Source organism: Rhyacophila brunnea, unplaced genomic scaffold (assembly GCF_057557595.1).
Source record: "Rhyacophila brunnea isolate RB1 unplaced genomic scaffold, BYU_Rbru_1.0 scaffold_19, whole genome shotgun sequence".
NCBI classification, from domain to species: domain Eukaryota; kingdom Metazoa; phylum Arthropoda; class Insecta; order Trichoptera; family Rhyacophilidae; genus Rhyacophila; species Rhyacophila brunnea.
Window position 1 is genome coordinate 26,752,755 of NW_028232848.1, and position 24,668 is coordinate 26,777,422.

The 24,668-nt window shown below is 33.1% G+C and overlaps 2 protein-coding genes across 3 annotated transcripts in view; one reads left to right on the plus strand and one right to left on the minus strand.

Moving 5' to 3' along the window:
• LOC147072876 (protein fem-1 homolog CG6966) overlaps positions 1–21,954 on the minus strand; it is a 195,521-nt gene extending 173,567 nt beyond the window's left edge. The window contains exon 1 of the mRNA XM_085946192.1: positions 21,686–21,954. Coding sequence (XP_085802318.1) covers positions 21,686–21,745 — 60 coding nt within the window. The 5' untranslated portion in view covers positions 21,746–21,954. The remainder of the gene's footprint in view (positions 1–21,685) is intronic.
• A 1,394-nt stretch (positions 21,955–23,348) lies between these two features.
• Positions 23,349–24,668, plus strand: part of LOC147072877 (protein groucho-like) — a 64,960-nt gene continuing 63,640 nt past the window's right edge. Inside the window, exons 1-2 of one of the 2 annotated variants that reach the window (XM_085946223.1) lie at positions 23,349–23,650; positions 23,741–23,847. In XM_085946223.1, coding sequence (XP_085802349.1) covers positions 23,812–23,847 — 36 coding nt within the window. In that variant the 5' untranslated portion in view covers positions 23,349–23,650; positions 23,741–23,811. Of the gene's footprint in view, positions 23,848–24,668 lie in introns of both variants that reach the window. The other variant, XR_015070566.1, reaches the window with a different exon arrangement.

Consider the following 24,668-nt stretch of genomic DNA (forward strand, 5'->3'; position numbering starts at 1 on the left):
CAATAATATTAGGTAGTTACTTACTGTGGAAGATAAACTACCTGATCATTAAAAAATACTGAAAAAAGAAGGGTAACACCCGTCTGATGTACAAGGAACACTAAATTAATTTTCTTATTAATTTGTTCTGTAAAAACTAACTATGTAACGTAGGTACACAAAGTTACAGAAGTTGACAGTACAGGAATAAATGCAGTGTCTTTATTAATGAAAATATGAGAAGGTTTGATACCACATGCTATTGATTACCGGCGAACGCTGGTGCACCCTTAAGCCGGGTACTCATTAGCGGGCCGTAACTTTGACCGCTGCAGATACTGAAACTAGTATGGGCGCTGAATAATTAGTTCGAAACCTTAATAAATAATTATTTCGCATCTAGAGTTGGCTACAGTATCTGGAACAGTTACAGTTACGACTCGCTAATGAGTACCCGGCTTTATATATTATTTTATACGGCCTTAACGGTGTTCTCGACTCTCGTCGACAGAATAATATCAGATTAGGTAAGAATTAAGTCATTCAAAATGAAGAATGATTTTTATTAGGAAAATACAAAAAATACTAGCCGAACTGTGGTTTACAACAAAAATGTTAGTTGCTAAAGGTCAATTTGAGTCAAAACTACATTGCAGGGAGGATGTACCTTAGTATTGACACCTTCAAATTAATGTACCATACCGCAGAATATAGCGTTCCTTAGTTAACTTCCCTCCGTCCAACAGGCGCTCTTCGACGCGGTTGTGAATAATAGTATTATGAACTGTTGTGAAAAATGCTTAATGGAAAATGTTGAGAAGGACTGACAAATAATGTAAAAGGTAAACTCGACTGTGAATACAAAGTTGCAAAATACAGAACGTTAATCTGAGAGGTCATTGTTTGTAAAATATTTGATCAAACGAAGGTCTTCTTTCGCTTTTATTCGAATCTGAGAATATATAAAATTAAAATCCATTAAGGTCAACCACACGTCAACCACACGTCAACACAAGTATGGTGATGATGACCATACTTGACACTATCAATACATTGTAAGGAAATATATTACATTATACTATACCGTATATTTATAATGGTATTGGTATTATAGCAATCTATCGACGTGTAATGATTTATATCAGATAATAAATCCTAGACGTAACTAAGTAAATCTAACTACCTACCTACCTACTAACTTATACTCTTTGTTTAGTTGTTCCATCCGTACAAAATTATTTATAGTCTTCATATAGGTACATAGATTTTAAAATTAATTCTGTGTTGCCTGAGTAAAATGGATTATTCGGAAATACAAATTATTCAGTTGAGAGAGAAAACGAAATTACCGTATTATAAATGCATGCGACTTTAGTTTTGAAATACGTAGGTATCGTGCTGAACCGTAACAAGTAATGTACATACTATGTACCAGTTTTCAGCTCTAAATAAAGAGTAGATGAAAACAAGAAAAGAATTTCGCTTTTTCCCTCAAATGAAAATGCTTTGTTTTCCTAATAACACTTTTAACCTCTTGGGTCCAGAATTATTATTATTAACAGGTGTTATCGAGTATACCTACTAACACCAACATAAAATACCGTTTAAATATCTATGATAATATAATATATATTTGATGGCCCAAACATTGTCACCTAATCTTTACCCCGGCGGCTTTATAAAACTCGTAACTAAAATCCCTTGGAAAATCGTCAATCTATCTTTCTATTTCAGTTTAAGTCCTCGCCCTGTGTATGCACTGGTGTACACTAGGTGGGAAGAATTTGGTAAATTGAAACAAGTATGCGAGGTGACGAATGGAGTCAATAGATTAAGTAAATATTTAAATTGTTTAATTATGATTTCAAATAATATGGTATGTACCTAGCACGTAAGTTTTAAATAAAGAAATATCTTAATAATAAATATGTATACTGGTATGTGAGGAAGATGTAAAATTGTTATACTATAAAGGAGATGAATGCCGGAGTAAATGAGAATTGAGATAAATAAATGTAAGCGAGGATTAAAATATAATAATATGTATAGCAAAATTACCGAAGAGGGTTACTATTAAACTCAGTAGTTTTGTTTTGTATAATTAAATTCAGTAGCTGCATTTTATAATTTAAAATAAATAACGTGTTTAAATAAAATCTGTAAATTTAAAATAATACACGCACTGCACTGCGTATTCTGTCAATCACTCGATATGCGTGAATCGGGACTATTTTGATAGTGTGTGTGCACCGCTCACACCGATTCTAAACAAAGAGACAATTTTCGGCGGGAGATATGTTTTTATAATTTGGAAATTGAAATAACTTCTTAAATACTTAACTTTCTACATAGCTTTCTTCCGTAATTATGCTTTAAATAATTTTACCTAGTTGTTTATAGATTAGAATAAGAGTTTATAACAAATTAAATGTTAAGGAATAATACGCGCGATCGCACTGCTAATTAGGTGGTGCCTCTGAAGGGGGACAGGCTTTAAAAAATAGGTCTTCTCCCGAAATAGAAGTAGTGTGATCAGTTCGATTCTGTCCTTCTAATAAGATAGTAATGTAGTTCGATTTCGCTCTTCTGATAGGATAGTTGAGTTCGATTCGGCTCCTCTAGGAATATAGTATAAAACCCACGCTCCTTTATGGCGTGCCAGTTAATAACTAAATAAGTAAAAATTATCAATTGAATATTAAAAAATAAGTTCCTAAATAAATAATCCTTTTTATATAAAGTTAAAAATTAGATGTATAAACCCTGAAATGTTTTAAATGATAAAAACCGTGTTATAACAAAATAAATAAATAAACAGATTTTAATATTTTCTTTAAGACTTTAATTCACATTGTATACATTTCCAAAAAAAAACTATAAACATTTAATAACCACCCTATGGTACGTGCACTAACAAGTGAGCTAGCCAGATTTGTGTCGTGCTATTGAGGGTGTGTTACTACCTATAAATATATATTATATATAGGTAATATAGTTTTTTTTTTTTTAACATTATATGGTTATTATAATTCATTGACGAATCAAATAAATTGAGGCCGAGTTGCAGAAAAACAATATTATTTTAACAGTACGCATACTATTAAAATAGTGCTCAATTAAACTCACCTCACGTAAGAGGAATGTATCAATTTGAATGAATATATTTATAAATTATTGTAGTTATACCTTGTAGATGCGAAACTCAAGCGAGACGTCGGCTTTATGGGGACGCGCGAATTCGTGAGATAAGTACACTATACAATAATATAGTAACACAATGAGTACAATACTTATTAATACTATTCTTTTCTCCCACGTGTTGTCGACTACAGCAAGGCAAAAATCAGCCAATTGTTTATTTTAATATTTCTCGGCGTTCGTTGTTTAATTTTGACAAAAATAAAACAAACGTGTCCATTAATGCACATGTCCACAAGTAATTATGTAGATACAATGAACGCTTTCAGACTTCATCGAAATCATTTCCACGATACTATTTTTTATAAATTGAAAGACACGATTATTTGGCGAATATACCTATTCGAAATTTAAATTTAATCTTAAAGAAAAATAATTCAACTTTAATCAGTAATACGTACCGACACGTGATTGGCTGCCGTTGGATCGCAGACGAGCCGGGTTCAAAGACATCTCAATACTAATTAGGTATTATAATTCATTCTCAATGGCAAGTCTAAGCAAAATGTTCAACACATTAAAGTAAATCGTTCGCTAAATAACCACGTCCGAGTAGTGGTGTATCAGAAATATTGCCAGGAAGGAAATGTGTAATTTAAACGTTATAGGCATATCATTTTTTTTATTATTGGAATAAATTAATCCACAACTGAGCTTAATGAATACGTATACGTGTGAGACCAAAAATGGACAGTGTTCAAAGGGCCCTGGTATTTCCTATTTTATAATTTGGACCAGTGTCTATAAAAATCTATATACAATATTACGACCAATTTTGGCATTCAATGCCTTTTCCATTTTATTAAATACTAGGTGGAACTACCCAGAATGCATCTACAATTGTTTTGCTTATTAAAAATTTAAGGACTTAGGTACATACCTCATGTAAAATAATAGAAAAGTATTCCATAAAGTTGGTATATAATGTAATCGTTTTTTTACCACTGCCAAAGAAATGTTTCGCGTATGTTGAAGTATTATTTCTATGACTAATAATGTAAAAAGTTATCCGAATGGCCAAAATGTCTTTTACAACGTTTCAATCAAGCTTTTCCATGTTTTACAAAATTCTCCCGATTATTTTATATATATTTTATATTTTATATTATAAGGAAACCCAGCAAAACATAATATTATTCACATATTAGTGCATACTACGAATGACAGAAATGATATTTTCATTCGTTTTGTTCATCTATCGTGATCATTTGGCTGGTTTTAAAATCATAGCTGCGTAGAAAACTCGTTTCCATTTCAGGCTTACAAATTTGGAAAACGTAAAATAATATAGGTAGATACATATAAGATACAAAATTACTAAATTAAGTAATTAGCATTGATTTTTACTAACGTGTCTTAACTTTTTTATAGACCTCCGAAAAAAAATTAGTAAAGAAACTCAAATGATATTAAGCTTGTGACCCCAGTTTCTCGATACGAAACCAGTAGGTATATTGTTGAAGTGTTATCGTATAATATAGAAAATTTATTACATAATGTATGTACATACGCATTGATATTATTGCGTGTAGCGTAGGTACTGAATTATAAGGGTTAATTGACCGACATTATATTTCCCAAAATAAGTACTTACGTAAACTCCATCGATTTTTAGACTTCTGAGTCGACTAGGTGTTTACAGTAAACGTGAGGTATGAAAGTAAGTAAGGGAACTGTACCGAATACTGGATACTTTTTGTTGAAAAATAATTAAAAATAGTGGTAGACATTATTAAGCATTGAATTTTTGCATACATATTAGGAATTTAACCTATAATCACATGTTACATTAATCAAAGTGTTAATAAGAGGCTTATATTTATTATGATTTATTTAAGGCATTTGTAGAATAAAATTGTCAAAAACAAATGTGTCCTAATATTGGATATCCAGTATTAGGGACATGTGTTCCCTAATACTGGATATCCAATATTAGGAAACAACTTTTTCGCAAAAATAAGAAAACATGTTACTATATTTATTTATTTATTTATCGGAGAAAATGTTACGCATACACAATAATGAATAATATGTTGTCTTATAAGAATGATTTGGTGACAAAACAATAAAAATGCTTACTGGATCAGGCATATTTCACAAATGAAGTCAATCACAATCTACCCCAGCATATAACTCGTGAAACCATTTAAAACAAACAATGCATCGTATCCATTTCTCTCTGTCAACGTCATTTGAGTACGAACTGTTACAAAAAATACATTCAACGTCTTCATCATTAGTGTCTTCGTCACCACTTTCGAGAAAAATCAGTTCTTCATCTTGACTTTCTGATGAGCTTGAGTCTGCACGTTTTCGTTTAGGTTTTTTTTTTAATAGTTTTCCCTTTAAGAGGCTTTCCTTTGTCTATCTTCACCGGAGCTTTTTTTTTTGTTTGTATGGTGAACCAGTGATCAAGATTGATGGTCTCTGTCTGGATCTGCCTGCTGCAGTATGGGATTTGAGTTGAGGCACTGGACTGATATTTGCAGGGGTAATGAAAGCCGAAAAAGGTCCTGATGGTAATAATTTAGGTGGTGCTACTGTTGCTCCATCGATTTGTTTTTCTCCGAAGCCAGCATCAATTGCATCGACCACATCAAGATTGCTCGTGCTCAAATTATATTGGTTTTGAAACTCTTGCACGGCGAAGTCAGAATCCACGTACTAAGCCTCTAGCTCTGCGTTGAGCGTTGGTTTATGTCCCAACTTTGGGTTTACCAATTGATTAACAGTAATTGTTTTCTTTTTAACATATTTTTTTAATGTCGAGCGAGGTACAGCGAACATCTTCGATGCTTTTAGATTGCCCATTAAATTTACTTGTTTTAATGGCATTATCATCGTTTTCCATTGCCTCAGCGCTCCACTTTTTTCTTTGGTTTGGAGACATGCTTAAACTGAAACAAACGACAACAAAAAAATAAACTTTGTAGACCAAATTAAATCCCCATAATGCTGTATCCCAATACTGGATATCCAATATTAGGACGCACCTAGTATCCAATATTGAGAACCAAGTACGCCTAAATGAAACTGTCATTGTTTTTTTTTATGAATACGTTTCCATACTTATAACATACCCTAAACCCATCCAACATATGTATACTATAGCAACAAAAACATAATAGTACTAATTTAAGACCTTACCTGTGCCAAATCGTATCTAAAAGGCCACTATTTCAAAAACTCTGCTGACGACAAAAATCTGTAAATCACCTCGTATCACCATTTCTCACAAATACTTCGATATATCTCAGCAAATCGTGTTATTTACCAAGTAGCAAACGTTGTGTAAACTTTTCGCTAGATGATACTGCTTACTTCTCCAGGAAGTCTGGTATCCAGTATTAGGAACGTATCCCATATTCGGTACAGTTCCCCTACTTATATTACTTATGAAAGAATAAAATTAAAGATAAATAATTACAAGATAAAAAGAACTTTTTATATACTTACAACGTTTTTAAATTTTCTGTTGAATCATACAAACTTGACTTGACTAGCTTAAACGATCAAAAAAAAATTGTACTTGATAGAAATACTGAATAATGAAATGTCATTCCATATTGTTTTCCATGGTAACGCACGTATATATTATTTAATAATTTATTTGCCTAGTACCCTCTAACAACCAATAATGGTATCGAAATAATTTTTCATACAAAACAGAATTAACTAAACATGAATTCAATTCTACTTAAAGATGGTTAAAAGTATTTAAAAAATGCATTGGCATCGTGTTCTGATATATTCTAAAAGTTTCAAATGCCTAGCTAGTCGGGAAGTTAGTTAAAAATCGATTGCAAGATTTGTACCGGACAAATAAGAATACGACCTAAGAAAAATGTTGTAAAATCGGTCAAACTACACTTGGGCCGAGAATAAGGTTAGATTGGTGTTATTATTAGTAATAATATGACGGTGTCTATCACAAAATACAGGTTTTTATGGTTGTACACTTTGGTAAATTAATGGATTAAATTACAAATAATAGGTTTTGAGCAATGATGAGTGATGACCCTTCTAGAAACAAACCGGTAACATGTCGATACCGGTAAGTGTTGCACAACCCTGCGTTTCTCAAACGTCTTGACATTGCTTAATATTATAGTCGAATCATGAAGACCGTCGCATACCTATCAATGTTTTCGTAAATATGTACCCAGTACTGAAATTTTCTATACATTTCTATACGTGGTAAAAGTTCATTAGAATGGTTTTGAAACAAAGTTATTGTTGATTCTACAATTTTATAATTATTATCAGTGCAGACAGCTAATGTTACGAGTTACAAACCCATCCTTACATAAGAGCATTCTGGTGCCTGCAACAATGGGATCACTCAAGAGAATTGAAGGCTTTGCCAAGCAATCATAAATTTACATGTGTAAGTAACGAATTAGTGGTTACAAAAGGCTACAGTCAAATATGTTAAACATATAACGACTTACAACAAATCGAAACATATTAGAACAAATCACACTGACATTATATTAAGAGCAAAATAAATGTTTGATTGGATTAGGAAAGCCCTAGACTTAAATTGGCTCATTGTTTGTTCAATAGAAATTTCACAATATTCAAGAACGCGGCATTCTTTATATTGAACATACATAATTCGGAAGATGTTTTTTTCATCATAAATAATAATATGTGACATACTTAGTGTAGGGCCTGAGTGGACAGCATTCGGCGGGGCGTGAGCGGCGTGCGCAACTCAAAAGTACATATAACCAAAAAAGACATTGTCAACGAATAAAAACACACGGTTATAGATTTGAGTTGCGCATACCGCTCACGCCCCGCCGAACGCTGTTCACTCAGGCCTACACTTGCTGTTTTTTTAAAAGGTGCGGTAGAATTTAGGTATTCAGGTCATGTAGAGCTAAATAAATAAAAACATGGTTAACAATCTTTGTCCACATAGGGTTGCACAAAAAGCCTGATGTTAGCATCATGGTCATCTCCAAAAGATGAACACACGAAAAGAAAATAGGGTCTCGTGGAAAGTATGATCATCTATCAACAGACTCTTTCTACAATTGTAGTACGTTACTTAGTTTTGGAAGCTGCACCTTGGGTTGAACGCTCTCTTAAAAATCAGAGCGGCAATGAAACGATGGCACGCGGCACCACGGAATCCAAGTTCCACGTGGGCAGCGGTTAACCGAACCTGACTTGATGACTTGAAAATGATTACTACTATAAGGTACCTATTAACTGTAAAACGTATTCAAGAGTTAGACTCCAGCCAGATTATGATAGTTCAGCGACCGAACAAGTCAGCGATGTGCGACTGATGGCTTGCGAACAATATTACAGCCTCAGTATTTCATGCGAAGATCGAAACGCTTTCGTTATCCTCACCGAAACAATGCATTCGTATGTGCAAAGCGGGGAAATATGAGTTTACAAAATATAGAACAAACAAACATTAAATAAATTACGAAAATTGTCATACAAAGAAAAATTACAAACATTACGCAATAAATACATATTATGGTAGGTAGGTACATTGATTACCCCGTCATGTATCAAGGGTGATTCCGTTGAGCAGGCCATATTTCAAGGATCACACAAAACAATCCAATTCAATAGATAGGAAGGGAAGGGAAATATAGAGTCGTAGACTAGGTGGTTAGAATGTGTAAAATGATACACAGCACCCCAGAGGCCAAGGCAGTGGAGGGAGCCGCCGACGAAGGGGGTAAGAGACGTTTACTGGAGATAGCGGCCAGGATCCACATTGAATGTTTGCCACCAATTTGTTAAATTGTAAGTAGGTACTTACCTACTATTGAAGAAGAAGAATTGTATTAAATTAATTAAACGAAATAATATTAAGTAGGTACTTATAGTTTTTTACTAAATTATTTTTATTCAAGACTAAATAATATTTCTTATTTTCAAAAAAATTTTTTTTTTGAAAAGCCTTATAAACATACACGGGTGTAAATCAAGCCAGTGATGTCATTATCTTGACATTCATCACAAAGGTAGTAGCCATGCTTTGGTGGAATTTGAAATAGGTACTTCAGATTTATCAGCATTATTAGAAATTAAGAACACTTAGGTTGGTAGCAGTAATTGCTTAAAGGCACTCCCGCAATAAGTGAAAGTTATATTTAGGTATAGTAATAATGGCATATGTCAAAATAGCATAGATAGGGCGTTAACGTGAACACAGCTTTTATTGTTGATTATAAGTGTCCATTCACCAAAAGCGAATCGAAAAATCGAAATATCCCAATGATATCAGGCAAAACTTGCAAAAGTATTTTTAAAAATTCGCCTGACAAATAATTGGCAAACACCACAGTACCTATATTATTGCATACCATAATGCTGGTCGTATGAATGGCGTAACCGACAGTGCATCGAAATACCTACCTACATACGTATCTTAAGATTTATGTAAAAGGTATAGGTATGTACAGTATATTGATAGAAAACGACTTATCGATCGGATGAGGAACACACGAATCCACGTATACAGTCTGCCGAATATATTACCGCCGTGAGTATTTTTACTGATAACAGATGGCAGTATAGCATTGAGACCAAATGGCGCGTTCTTTGTGGAGCATTTGACGTAATGGTAAATTTGTACGCACGTCTTTTTTTTAGATATTATTTTTTTAGAGGGAGAGTGAGACATAATGATAAAAACGGGAAATCAGCTACGAAAATGGTAGAACGGCTATTCACAGAATATAGGAAACAAGATCCCACATATCGGGTCAAATGAACTTTATATTGTATTATGATTTACTTGTATTTTATTTCAGTAAAGACAAATGGATTCCTATATATGTAAGCATTTTTATTATTATTCACTTTGCCGATACATCCTAAAATCATATAATTTATTACGAAATTCGGATTAGGAGCGACAAACACGTCGCTTGACAGATAAACTAAAATTATAAGTCGGGCTCATCTTTACAGCAAATTCAAACATAGAAACAAAAAAATATCTTGTAGTAACTAGCGATTTCGCAATAAGTACATACTTACTATGTTAAAAATAAATTATTGTCGAATGCTATCTGGGAGTGAACCTCCTTACTGGGATTGAAGATTACTGAATTCTTTTATACCTAGTTTACGTCAAAGCCAAACCCCGAACGCCATTATACGTGATGTGCTTTAGAAAAATTGCAATAATGAATAATAAAAAATGTCTGTATTACTCAATATAAATGTTACCTACTGATAAGGATAAGATAACGTTACAGAACAATAATGATAACCAGATAATATGTACCCAATTTTATGAAACAATAAATGCCTTCTGATATTTGATCTAAATAATGAATATAAATTAAATACACGGATTTAAAAATTGAATAGTATGTAGTGATACTTATATTTTTGGTGCCCTCCGAAATATAGGTAGGTACATAGACAGAGTAATGGGGTGGTTCAACGATGATTGCAACGCGCGCTGTTTATCCTGCATCGGAGACAGTTTCGTCTGAATTAGGTTTACCTACATATTTTACACGTTGTATACGTGGACCCGACCTGTTACCGTTTTAAAAAAACGGTTAGGTACATGTTCAAACACGCGCGTTGACATCATTTTACTCCCTACTTCAATTATAGTTTGTCAATTTATGGCTACGGCCGTATGTTGTAGCTTAACCACTGGGGAATGCCAAAAGAAATGAAGTATTTCAAAAAAACACTACCTTATTCTTAGTTCAATAATTATTTTAAAGCAATCATTATTCGTAGGATGTTTATCACACTTGAATGGTTAAAGACATAGCTTATAATTAGTATCTTTAGAATTATCTTCAAATGTGTTAATCTTGCCCATTTTTTGAATAATAAAATGCCTAATTCTTGTCAAGTTTGGGATCACAGAGATTATCAATATAATTTTTTATCGTAAATATTTGACTATAATAATGTCGATATAAATTATACTGATGGTTTTATAAATGCGTTTAAAAATTAATAAATGTAAAAAATCTTAACACCACTGCACATTTATGTACTGAAATAAGACTATATTCTAAAACATTAGAGCGAGAGGTTTAAAAGAATACTATTTTATGTACTAAAAATACTTTATGCAGTCATCAAATGTTTAAAATAATAAAACGGATAATAAGGCTTCAAAATTATATAAATAGATTATCTACAACGTTTAAGGTATGTCCTGGATCATGCTTTGAAAATAGAAAAAAAGCTCCATTTTGACCCACGCTGAGCACGTCCGCCCTTAACTATGCTGTAATCGTCTGCTTTCTTCAATAAAATACCGTTCTCTATTACAGCTAGTGATTATTGGAACCCGACCTACCTAACGTCCTATCCAAGGCACACCAATCGTTACGATTCCGTTCCAAGGTTTATCACTAGGTACATTTTTAGAAGAATATCATAATCATACCATGACTCCAATAATCACAATCATGCCCAGCATACAAAACAAATCTGTCATAACTGAAGCAGGTGAAGATTGAAGATCAACTCTAGACAATTTAACTCGAACGTGTTCTCCTGTTTTACGGACACATTACCAGTAGATAAGGCAGCGTATATATAGGCTGATGTATGGTCTCAATAGTCACCTCAAATCTTTTACAGGAAACAAAAAATTCTGTACATATAGAACTTGTTGACACCAATATTGTGCTACGGTTTAGAGGTCTTCAAAGTTTCAAATATTTCAGCATAGAATCTTGCTATGGCCGATGGCACGTAGGTACTCTAAATATTATTATGATCAAATATTGACAAAACGTCTTTAGTGGACCCGAAAGACAACGGAGTGCGTGAAGACCACGAGTTCGCTGGCTAGGTGGCCTACAGAAAAATGGAGGAGTTTGGGTGAGGCGTTCAAGTAGCACCAGAAAATAAGACGAAAATGTTGATGTGACCAAACTAAAATACGCATACGCTGGGTATTGTTCGAATCTCTTGTAGTGACATCGAGGTAGCAATGGGGGGAAACAGTAATTTAAAGACTCACAAGAGTCAATGCCAGGGAACTCAGATATTGTTCTGTGGTCAATGCCCACCAAAAGGATTCAATAATCAACGAAACATTTCTTTTATTTCATATTTTTATTTAGCCAACATTTTGTTAATAAAAACATTGGTATGCCATCTAAACGGGGAAAAAAACTGAACAATGTTGAAATTATATCAAGGGCATCCATAGAAAATCATTATTCCCACTGTAATGCTACAAATAGGTAGGTAATATGTATGCTTTTGTAATTTGTAATTTTATTAACAAAATCTAAATTCTAGGTCCCTCGTAGTATTTTATTTTCGTTTGTGCTTGTAACCCTCGAGTTGTTATAAGCTCATTTAAACTATGTAACTGCCTCAGTTCTTACAGATAATACTCGTATATATTATAACCAGGCAAAAAATGATGTTAAATACAATTGAGTGAAAGTGAACGACCAAGGATAGTAATAAGTAATGTTATTAGCTATCGTGCGTTGTAATTTTCGTACAAATTAAATAATTAGTGTGCATTACCAGAGATCTGTACATTCGAGCAACTATCGGTATGCAATGATATCAGTTGATTGGGCATTGTAAATTAGCACAATACGGCTGGAACACTAATTTTGATTTCATATGAAAACCAGAAAGTCTGGTACACCAAAAAAGCAGGTCAGTGAGGTAATAAGATTTTTTTTTCACCAAGATAATTTTGAAATGTCAAGGCCCGGCGAGAGAGGGCATACACCGCGGCTGCGGTGAGGTGTACCAATTATTATTTACCAACCGACAGGGGCTGTCAAACGGTCTTATTAAATCAAGTCTTGCGAGCAGAAAAAAAAGTTTCTCACGGTCAAGCGAGTTGTGTAAAATATTAACGCGAAAAAATTGGCTTTGATTTCAAAACTGACATCTAATTTGACAGTCCGAATATACATAATCACCGTTGGAGAGAAACGACAACGGAGAAAACGTAACATTATCTTGACGCGAGAAGCAGACTGGGTTTTTTGAAGAGCACAACTTATTAAGTCGAAGCAGACAACCAAATTAATCCATTAAAATGCACGCGTTAAGTATTTATTGAAATACAAACACAATTTCTGCCAAACCAGACAGTTGGCATACCTTGGCCACATCATGCAGCATCCCTTATTGTGCAAAGCAGTTATGTGACAAAGGTTTAATTATTTAATCATTTGTATTGTACACTTCTTTAATCTTCAGCCCTCAATTATACCATCCCATATTACTCGTCCGCCGTGAAATTATATGTTGCCGCCATATTGTGGATTCTCTAATGAAACCCTACGAACATCAAAAATTTACTGCCAATAAGATTAGACATATCGGAGTAGCGGACCGCAATTTGGCAAGTCCTGTCTCCGAAGACAGTACAGTATTACCAACAGTTCGAATACAAACGAAAATATTTTAAGGGAGGGGGTCTATTACGTCACAGTAATCGACTAATGGTGTCGGAATACCAGTTTTCGATAATCATGTCAATCTTGCGCAAGTAAAACAGTTTTTGTGACTCTAAAAACGAAATGCTGAAACACATTATCAGCTGATACATTTCGCCGAAAGGGAGGCTCTCAATCCGAACACAAATAAATACATGAAATTGATGTTAAAGAAACCTTCTTACATGAAAATGAAGTCTAAAATATATAAAAAGAGAAGCTGAAAATGGTTGAGGGCCCACATGCGCCACGTAGGTCAAAATGGAGGTTTTATGGTATTTTCAAAGCATAAGCCTGGACATTCCTTAAACGTTGTAGATAATCTATTTATATAATTTTGAAGTCTTATTATCCTTTATATTTATTTTAAACATTTGATGACTGCATGAAGTATTTTTATTACATAAAATAGTATTCTTTTAAGCCTCTCGACCTAATGTTTTAGATTTTAGAATATATCATATTTCAGTACATCCATGTTAAGATTTTTTAGACTTATGGATTTTTAAACGCATTTATAAAACTATTAGTAAAATTGTTTTAACATTATAGGTACCTACTGAAATATATTTATAATCTCTGTGATCCCAAATTTGACAAGAATTATGCATTTTATTTAGGCACGCTAAATATGAAAGCAGCTGAAATGGTGGACTGCATTGAGAGAAAGATCCTGAGGCGGATATACGGACCCATTAATGATGGTGGGGAGTGGAGAATTAGGTACAACACGGAACTATTACGATTATACCAATAATAAAAACTCTCCACCTTCATAAAACTCCAGAGGCTAAACTGGGCAGGCCATGTTCAGCGCATGCCTGAGTCACGGATAACGAAGAAGATCCTCGAAGGAAACTCAGGGGGAAAAGGCCAGTGGGAAAGCCACGCACACGATAGGGTGACAACATTACAAAATATGCTAACCAGCTGCTAAAAATCATGAACTGGAAAAGCGTGCGGAGGACCGTTCCGGCTGGAGGACGGCGGTGGAGGAGGCCAGGACTCGACTTGAGCTGTAGCGCCATCGAAGAAGGCATTTTATTATTTAAAAAATGGGCACGATTTACACATTTGAAGATAATTCTAAAGATACTGATTATAAGCTATGTCTTTGACCATTAAAATGTGAAATTTGCTGGAATGAAATGCCAATAGAAATAGCGTATTTTTAAAAAAATACTACCTTATTTTTTGGTCAATAATTATTATAAAACAATCATTATTCGTATGATGTTTTAGTTGTAGTATGTTTAGCTTACGGGATTTAAGCTTTCGGGATTTCGGCCATTTGGGTTTTCAGCTTTCGACCTGCGTGATTCCGTCTGACACCCGTAATAATGTCCTCACAGCTTTGCGAAATGAAAGACGCGGTAAATATGTAAGTACCTACCTTCTTTTTTTAAAACTTAATTCAAATGGCGATTTCTCAACATTGTGAATCATGAGTCTACGATTTCAATTAGGAGTCTCAGGGCAACAATGCTAATGTGTGGCGAAACACATCTGTTAGGCCCGTATTACACTAGAAAACATCTTTGACAAATAACTTTTATCAAATGTTTATGGAATTTATTTTAGGACCATCTTTTCAATCAGGATATTAACGGTTAATATCCTGATTGAAACGCAATACGTTCAAAAGGAAATGTTATTATTCCACTAAATATTGTAGTGTAATTTAAAATTAAGATATTTTGTCTTTTGATGAAATTTTCGATGAAAAAACACACCACGCATAATATATTGCCACTTCTTACACAATATCATAGGTATACTAAGTACTTACTTATCACAATATAAAACATTTTATAAATTAATATTCGTAATACATTTTATAGTATAACACTGGCTTTAGAGGAAGGTAAACGTTTCGTAACTGTAAAGTACCTACAGTGTTTACAAATGTCGTTAAGTACGGTAAGGCTACCTACTTACGAAATTTAAGTAGGCAGGTAAGTACTTACCTTACTGTTAAACATTATATTATTATAATGTTACAAAAAGATTTATGTTTACGTCAATAGACACGCGTGACTGCAAACTGAAACCAATCGCTTTGAAAAGTGCAAATAACCCCACAGCCTATTGGCCGTATGTATGAGATTCCCAAATTCTTTATAATATGCTATTTAACCGATTTTCCACCATATAGTGTATAGCACTGTTTGTGACGTAAGCAATCTGACGTCACACGTCATTCAAAATGGCTGCTTCATCTATCACTTTCAAATGTCATTTTAATAATGCATTCATTACAACAAACGTTTGCTTGAGGCCCTCGTTCATTTTGTAGACTCTGTAAAACATTTGCGAATTTTAAAAACAATTCCTAGTCGTGCTGTTTACAAAATACATATAATTTTGATCCATAGTCTATAATCTAGATAGTAGGTAGCTGATACTGTGCTCTCGTATTTCGCTTACATCAAAACACGCAGTATTTATCATGGAGAGATAAGATGAATTTACGTAAGATTACGATAAAATACCTCCGCTAAGCGACCGCAAAGATACGTACCTACTGCTGTATCTGGCATTAAAATATGCAATTGGAAGCATTCTTTCAAAATATTATGGTACCTACCTACCTACCTAGTTAATTGTAAGATAACTGTAGCAAGTCTCAAACACACTGGTAACATCAATAGTGTCATACGGTGATTGGTATAAATGATAATAATATTATACAGAGATCATTACATATTATTATCTAAATCCACTTTCATTTGTCATTTCTTTTTATTCCGTTTTGACATCTCATAATAGAAGTGATTGAAGTGAAGTTAGTAATAATATAACTGTATGTATTGCCACCAAATGGAAATGTTTACTGGGAATACTCTATCCTTTCGTACAGTAGAATTATAAAATAAATGTGATAAAATAACAGATAAATTATTTAAAGTTCATAATAATTATTCATTCATTAGTGATTATTTTTATTATTAGTTATATTTTAGTTATTAGTGATCGGGGAATGAAATTTTATAAGTTTGCCATTATCTGGACGCCATGACACATAATGACGTCACTAAACAACTGATTACATTCGTACTCATGCATGCAAACGAGCAGTATTTAGCGTATAAAGTATTTGGGAATCTCATGCATACGACCCTATTTCTTAGGCGCATCACGCTCTATCTGTCCTCTAACGACGCTATCACAGCATATTTGTGCAAGTTATTGCCGAGCCGTTTGCAATTTACCAACGAAATGCGAATATTTTTATTTTAGCACCAGACATCGGCACCAAACATCCCCACCAGATTTAATACATTTTAAACGCGTCAATTCTAATCGATATAATCCATCGACTCTATTGAAATGAAATGGATGACACTGTAGGTGTAGAGCATTTACATTAAACTATGCACATTGCACATACATTATAATTAACGTTAAAACATATTGCCAAGATGGTGGGTAAATACACGAGTTTCTAATCGCCATATTTCATTGCGCCAACGTACAGACTATTGTTTTTTCGATGGGTACCAATTATTCATAATCGCTCTTGTCCAAACTCCGCAAATTATGTATTACTTGTAATACTGTTGAATGTAGATATATGATGAACCTGTCGAGTGTGGATAATATAACAAATGAGTGAGGTGGATCATACAATATAATATAGGTAGCCAATACAATATGTCCAGTTAACTGCTATTTACACATTTTGTAAAAATAGATTATATTCGATTAAGTTAACCTGTCAATTTGACGTTTAGTAGTTCCAAAACCTACCGATAGGTTCCAGGCAAGAGCGTATAAGTAGATGCTGTATGTATCTATAATTGGGATTCTCAAAGATTTATATCTATCATTTTATAATTTAGGAACATAATAATTTATTGATAAAAAAAAAATAATAAACAATGACACATCGAATAATATAAAAAAAATAATAATAAATACATACCTACAAGGAATTTAATTAGAAACGTGCCAATTTATACATTACCGACTTATACATAATAATGTTAGTGATATGTACGTAGTTACTGTTGTTGTGCTATTAAAAACATCTATTTTCCTTAAAATTTAGATTGGTTTACAAACATAGGTAGGTAAAATATAATAACATTATAAGAGCGATTGATACGCGGACCATGTAGTGATCTGTATCTTGTTTACCTAGAGCCAGAGAACTGTTTAATATATTAATTCCAAGGTGATTGATACCAACTGAATTGAAGACATTATGTGTTTTGATTATTTGAATGCTGACCTGAGCGAAGGTTTATTTTACTTAATAATATCGTATATATATATAAGAAACTTTGTTTACCACGATACAATATATAATATAGGTATACTCCAATAAATAGATTTGAGGAAACCAATTATCTATTTAATAATATGTCTATAAAATGCATACATAACAACAACACAATCATGTAAACTATAAAGTAATGGTAATCTGATAATTATTATGAATATTATGACCAATAACGGAGCGTTTTGAAAGTTTTTAATGATAATATTGTTTTGTTATTTTTTGCCCAGTGATTTAGTATGTGTTATTTATGTTTACGGTTACTAAATAATAATATGCAAGAATTTATAATATAAAATATTGTTATTTTGATACATATTTAATCTGATTATTCATAGATGTTATTAAAGAAACTGGTAAGTAGGTTTGTTACTATTGTTTATGGATAGTAAAACCACGGTTCCCCAAACCTGTTTAGTTCGTTTTCAAATATATATATTAAATATCTCTCTCTCTCTCTCTCTCTACTAACTATAATAATATCGAAGTACATCTTATTATGTAGTTGTGTGGGTATTTTTTGAATTTTAAAAATGTAGTTTAAAATACAAGAAATTATACATAAACACATAAGGCCGACTATTGACGCTGTGACTTTTGATTGTAGTGTTAATCGTTACTCATTCTTCGAATGCAATATGGTACTTACACTGTTTGTAGAATATGATTATCGTTGTAAAACGATAATACATTCATTAATTTGAACGAAATATTCAATTGAAAATCTTAATTGACTGCCAACAAGTTATCGCGTTGCATTCGAAGATAATCAATAACTGGCACTACAATATTCTTAATTTGCAATTCAGTGTCCCGGCCTGACTAGCAGCCTTGATACACACACTAGGTTTCTCATTAATATTTATAATTAAATCTGTAAGTTTAAAAAATATATTCAATGAGAAGGATGACCATGGTGTGGTGCCAACAATTTGTCTGTATCAATAGGCTCTATATTTGTCAACATGATTCTGTAGTGAGTAGTGTGTAAGTTTGATTAAAAAAGTTAATAGCTACGATCAATTTTTTTAACGCCCTCTTATTACCCAATAATTACTCCTTAACGCCCCTCCAGATGCCCCCAGCGCTCACAAGGGTCACTTTGGCAATTTGGGAAACCGTTGTTATGAAATTTGGCAACTGTTAGTAGGTATTACAATTTAAGGAAGGTATCTGGGTAGATATCTACAATTCTACATAATAGTAGACACCACTGATTTTATATATTTATAACTTAGGTCCGATTAAAATTGAAATAAAATAGTAGATAGTTAGGTATCCACAAGTGGGAGGTTATTTCCTCACGTGTGAAAACGAAATCTCGAATGAAGAAACACTTTGGTATACTTAGGCATAAAGTCCACTTAAGTAGGCTTGCGGGGCGCTCGCGCATTTTCTATGTGAATCATCGAAAATACAACGTAATCAAATACGCCAGCGCACACTGGATTTGACGACGCATTGTGTCCGCCTGCCCCATGAGTCACCGTTGTGTGGCTTTTCAGCCGGACGAATTAACGAAAATACAACGTAGTCCATTCATTGAACACGGCGAGCAAAATCACGCTCTCTGGAAGCGTCGTCGATAGACGGGCGAGAAGTCATTATTTAATAACAGAGAACTCATTGTTTAGTTGTTGCGTAATTAAAAGCCCCGAGAAATAATATAATATTTTTATTGCTTTGTTATGAGGACGCTGATAATAATAATTATTTTGTGCTTCTTGGGGCCCTTATTACATAGGTGAAGGGTAATGCGCGGGTGGGAGGGGGCCTACTCAGTAGTGAGCGCACCGAACGCTTTTTTGGTGGGCTTTATGCCTTAGATATGTCTATCTACCATCATAAATCGTCCGGTGTTCGAATTTAGAACTAAGCTCATCACAGTACAAAAAGTATTAAAATAAATAAATGATAATACCTACCTATGTCGAATGTTAGCATGTGGTGCCCTCACTCAGTAGACAACTTATACTGGTGGATCTATAGGTACCTACACACTTTAATAAATTAGCATAATTTACTATGTACTTGATAGACGTCCGATCCATTTTATAATAATGATTTTGTAAGTACGTACCTATGTATAACTTTGAATAATAATTCTACAATATGGCTACGATTGGGTCGATATCTATTTCGGCGTGTATCTATTGTAAAGATCATGGTGGTGAATCATGATATAATAAATTATAGTCTTGAAATCTTCGCGATGGTGCATGGCCGAAATAGCTATTAATTGTCTCAAACTACCTATATTGGTGAGAGGTTCAACCTGAGGAAAGATGACACATGCCATTGCCGACTCAAGTAGATAGAAAGCCGAAACATTCACGACTGGTCCTAACTTTTCCGCCCCTCCCTTTGTCTATGGATGACCTGTCATTGCCTGTCATTGTTCTATAGAGTGCTCACACTGACGCGTCTGTCGTGTTCACTTGTCGGAGTATTCTTAGTTTCAGATCTCTTTCAGATTAACATTAACATTTGACTAGCATTATAACACCTTCTACAAATGTGTACATATTTTTTGAAAATCGATATTACCACCGGTTTTTGTGTGAAAGACTAGTCTGACTTTGACAGCTGATGAATAACAGGAATGTATATTATTTATAAATAACACTGATAGTTAATATATTTGATTTGAGATTTTTTTATAATTCAATTTGAAACGAGAAAGGGCGAATCAATATGTCAAGCAATCTGGGATCTGATTTTGTCAGCCGAACAGTGGACCACTCGTTGCTTGTGCAAAAAGATATGCTCAGGCTTTATTAATCTAAAGATGGCGCTGCACATGCACATTATTGTGACAGCTTCACATGTCAATCGGTGAAAATAAGAGATCACAGAATCATACGGTGGGTCCTCAGCACAATGTGCAGAATTTAATATTATACAGATAACCACATGCAAATCAAAATCTATTCCATAGGGACCTACCAACCTTGTTATGAATGTAAAAGCAAGGCAAATTTGATGAGAACTTCATCAGCTGATTTGTATGTACATCTGTATAGTAGGTATTATAAAAAAAATACTGCAATATTAGGTAGGTATGTCCTAGCAGCTTCACAAAAATCTACGATATGGTTTATTATTAATATTTAATTTGTTTTACTTCAATTTATTACGTAGGTACGTTGTTTCAGTTCACTGAATTATGTTCCTAGGTAAAGTACCTATCTACATTGTCACTTTATTTTGACATCCAGCGACACTGAAATTTAATGTACGAAATGTCAAAAGTAAATCATTTGGAAATATGAATAAGAACTGTTATTTGATAACGTTATAATAAGGTTTCATAACTACTCATATTATTGTCGTCTGCAGTATTAATAAATAAAGTACACAAATTAATAATATTGTGATATCGAGGGCCTATTCTAGATTATTACATTTGGCGCAAGTCAAAGTCAGCTCGCGCACAAAGCGATTTGTACAAGTATTAAATTAGCGCAGATAATATACCGTTATTTTGACCGGGTACTCACATTATCTACATTCATTATTCAGCGAGTTTCATCAGTAATAACCTGTAAACCTGAACCATAAATAGTAATAAAAGGATTTTATGTGGGCTAAAAATATTCTTTGACGTTTTGTTTACAACGCTTTATGCCAAAAATAACCTTGTTTCGTAACGATTTTTATAAGCCCGGAAAGATGATGACAAAGCTTCTTCTGGAGTGTTATTATTCGAGTGTTGTAATTTCCTGATTTTCCGACATTATAAATACATTTCGACGAAGCGAGATGATCGAATACTGACTGCACTTACTTTCAATCGTGTGAGGTTTCCATCTCTGGCTGCATTGTATACGCCGCTTTTGTAATCCATATTATGAACTAACACAATTTCACCACTAACAATAATTGTTTAATATTTGAACTTCCACTGTCATAAAAATATTTTTCATTCGATTTCCATAAACTGATTATTTCACCGAATATTATTATTTTTCTCGTGCTGTCTACTGTACCGACGACTAACAGCTGCAACAGAGGCTACTGCCATTTTAGACCGTTCTTCGTTCTTGTTCTCGTATTGAAGTAGAAACATAGTATTGCCAGACCTTGTAGAATGTAGGCGCACGAATAATCGTGTTTATTCACTCAAACATTCGCTTCTCTTCATGCGACAAACAAAGATAAAAACTGCACATGCCAAATAATATTCCGTCATGACAGAGACATCTTTTGGAAACTCGATACATTAATATCATAGTCCAAAGTTTAATATTTTAATGTTAGTAGTTGTTGAAGAGCTAAAAAATATTAAATTTATTTTCATTTTTATGTAATTTTATTAGTATTTATTAAAATTACAAGCCCACGAATAAAATTGAACCCTGAAAAATAAATATAAAGAAAAACACAGAGTATCGTCTTTTTTATCCATAGACATTATTATTATATACGTACCTACTATTATTGGGTAATATCTATTGATCTATTTTACTACGTTTTTATTAGCTCGTATTCTTGTTTGTCCAGTACAAATTTTTTCATGTTTATCCAAGATTTGTATTGGACGATTGAAGATTTTTAACTAACTTTCCGACTAGCTAGATATTTGAAATTTTTAGAATATATCAGAACACGACGACAATGCATTCTTTCTTAGTAATCTTTGAGCAGAATTGAATTCATTTTCAGTTAATTCTGTTTTGTATGGAAAGTTATTTTGGAAAAAAATCGTAAAAAGTAAAACACTATTATTGGTTGCTAAAGGATTCTAGCAACTAAATTATTGATATATAAGTGCGTTACTATGGCAATCAATATGAAATGTCAAAATGACATTTCAGTAAGTATTCTATATTTATTCAGTATTTCTATCAAGTACAAAAAAAGTATTTTTTACTACATATTATAATAATTGTCAAGTTTACAAACTATTCTTTGTTATTACTAACTTCTACAGAAAATTTAAAAACGTGGTATGTAAAAAGTTCTTTTTGTCTTGTAATTATTTGAATTCATTTTGGTTAATATTACATTATTTATTCAATTTTATAGTAATTATGATTTCAATGATTACAATGTGATGATAGCATTTTCCAGGGTTTTTAAGGTATATTAATATCATAATAACACATATTATGTAATACAATTTTTAAATCTGTATTTCACGTGTGTAGATAATAATATTATTTACACACGTACAGCATACCTACAAACTCAAAGCAATAAATATTAATATGTAATTTAAAGATACAAGCGAATATTCATTGGGTGGTTTGGCAATACAGATATATTTTATTATTTATTTTTTGGAGAATAAATAAATTGCTTTGAACCACGTTGTTATGTTAATCTTGTACAGGTATTGAAATATTGTTTTTTTTATACAGAAGCACTATAAACAATTCAAAAATGGCGGGCTTTCGTCGCATCCATTTTCTACAAGTGAAGTGAAGTGAAGTGACGAGTGGCGCTCTCTATGCAAACGTCAATGTTGCCAATCGTCATGGAATGGAATACTGTTATTTTGTAATTTGTAGATCCTTCTCTTCAACTTCAACGGCGTGGACGATTTCACGATTTACCATACTATCTCGAAGGAAAACAAAATGCATTCTGCATTCGCCACCGATTTAATCGCCATCAATTTCATACAGTTATAGTGTAAAGTGGTCAAATTACATGTTTTGTACAATATTTCATAATAAACATTACGTGATTCACTCAGAATTGTGGTTTATGAATTCTGTTGTGTGGGGTATGTGTTTATGGTGACAAGGTGACGTTTAACGCGGTGGATTTGTTAATGGAAATATTCGCATCGCTTCCTTCTAGACGGTTTTTGGAATTATGGTTTATTTATTTTCAGAAGATAAAATGTGGCCGATAGGTTAGGCATAACCGTCTCGCATCTTACGCTTTAAAGTGCCTGTTTTGAGAATGTACCCGACACCGGCAAGGCACCCCGCCGCTGCGGTAAGTCAATTCGGTTTATATTAATCTTAATTCGTTTCACATTCCCTCCATTGCAAAATATCAACCGTGTTATAAATGTCAAAAATATATCAAAATTATTTCAAATAGATTTTTCATAACATGTGCTTGTCAGCACTGCATTGATGTTTTTGACATTAACGATATCAGCCAGGATCCTAAATATAGATGCAATTTGCTATATAGACACTATTCGAATGATACATGGCGTTTATTTAAAATAATACTACTGTTGCAATCAGCACTATCAATACATTCTGAACAATCTGACCTATTTACGGAGTAATATAATAAATTATGTTTTGAATAATAAAACAGCTAAGCACCCACTTGATATTCTATGGAGAACACAATATTTAAATTATGATTCAACCAGAAAACACCTTTTACTTTAATACACTACTAATACTTGCACGCTAAAATATTTTAAGTAAAACATATCTGCCATTATTTCCCATATTAATGTAATTTAAACGTTGCATGTCAGATGTAAGTACTTAAGTTATATTGCATTTAAGATTAATGTATAGAGTTCTTAAAAACAGTTAGAAAATAACTCTTTTATTGTCAAGTAATCGACTACATTAGTTTATTGTTATACAGTATACACAATATCTTGTGTTCCTAGTACTAATTTTGCAATTGCTCTCTGATTAGATCAATGATACCAATTCAATCATTAGGTATCTCTTTATAAATTTTTCATAATGTTTCACATGATAATTTAAATTTAGAACCATAAATACCTGCGTTTATCTCATACATATTCAAGCGGGATTCTATAACCAATAATTGTACAATGA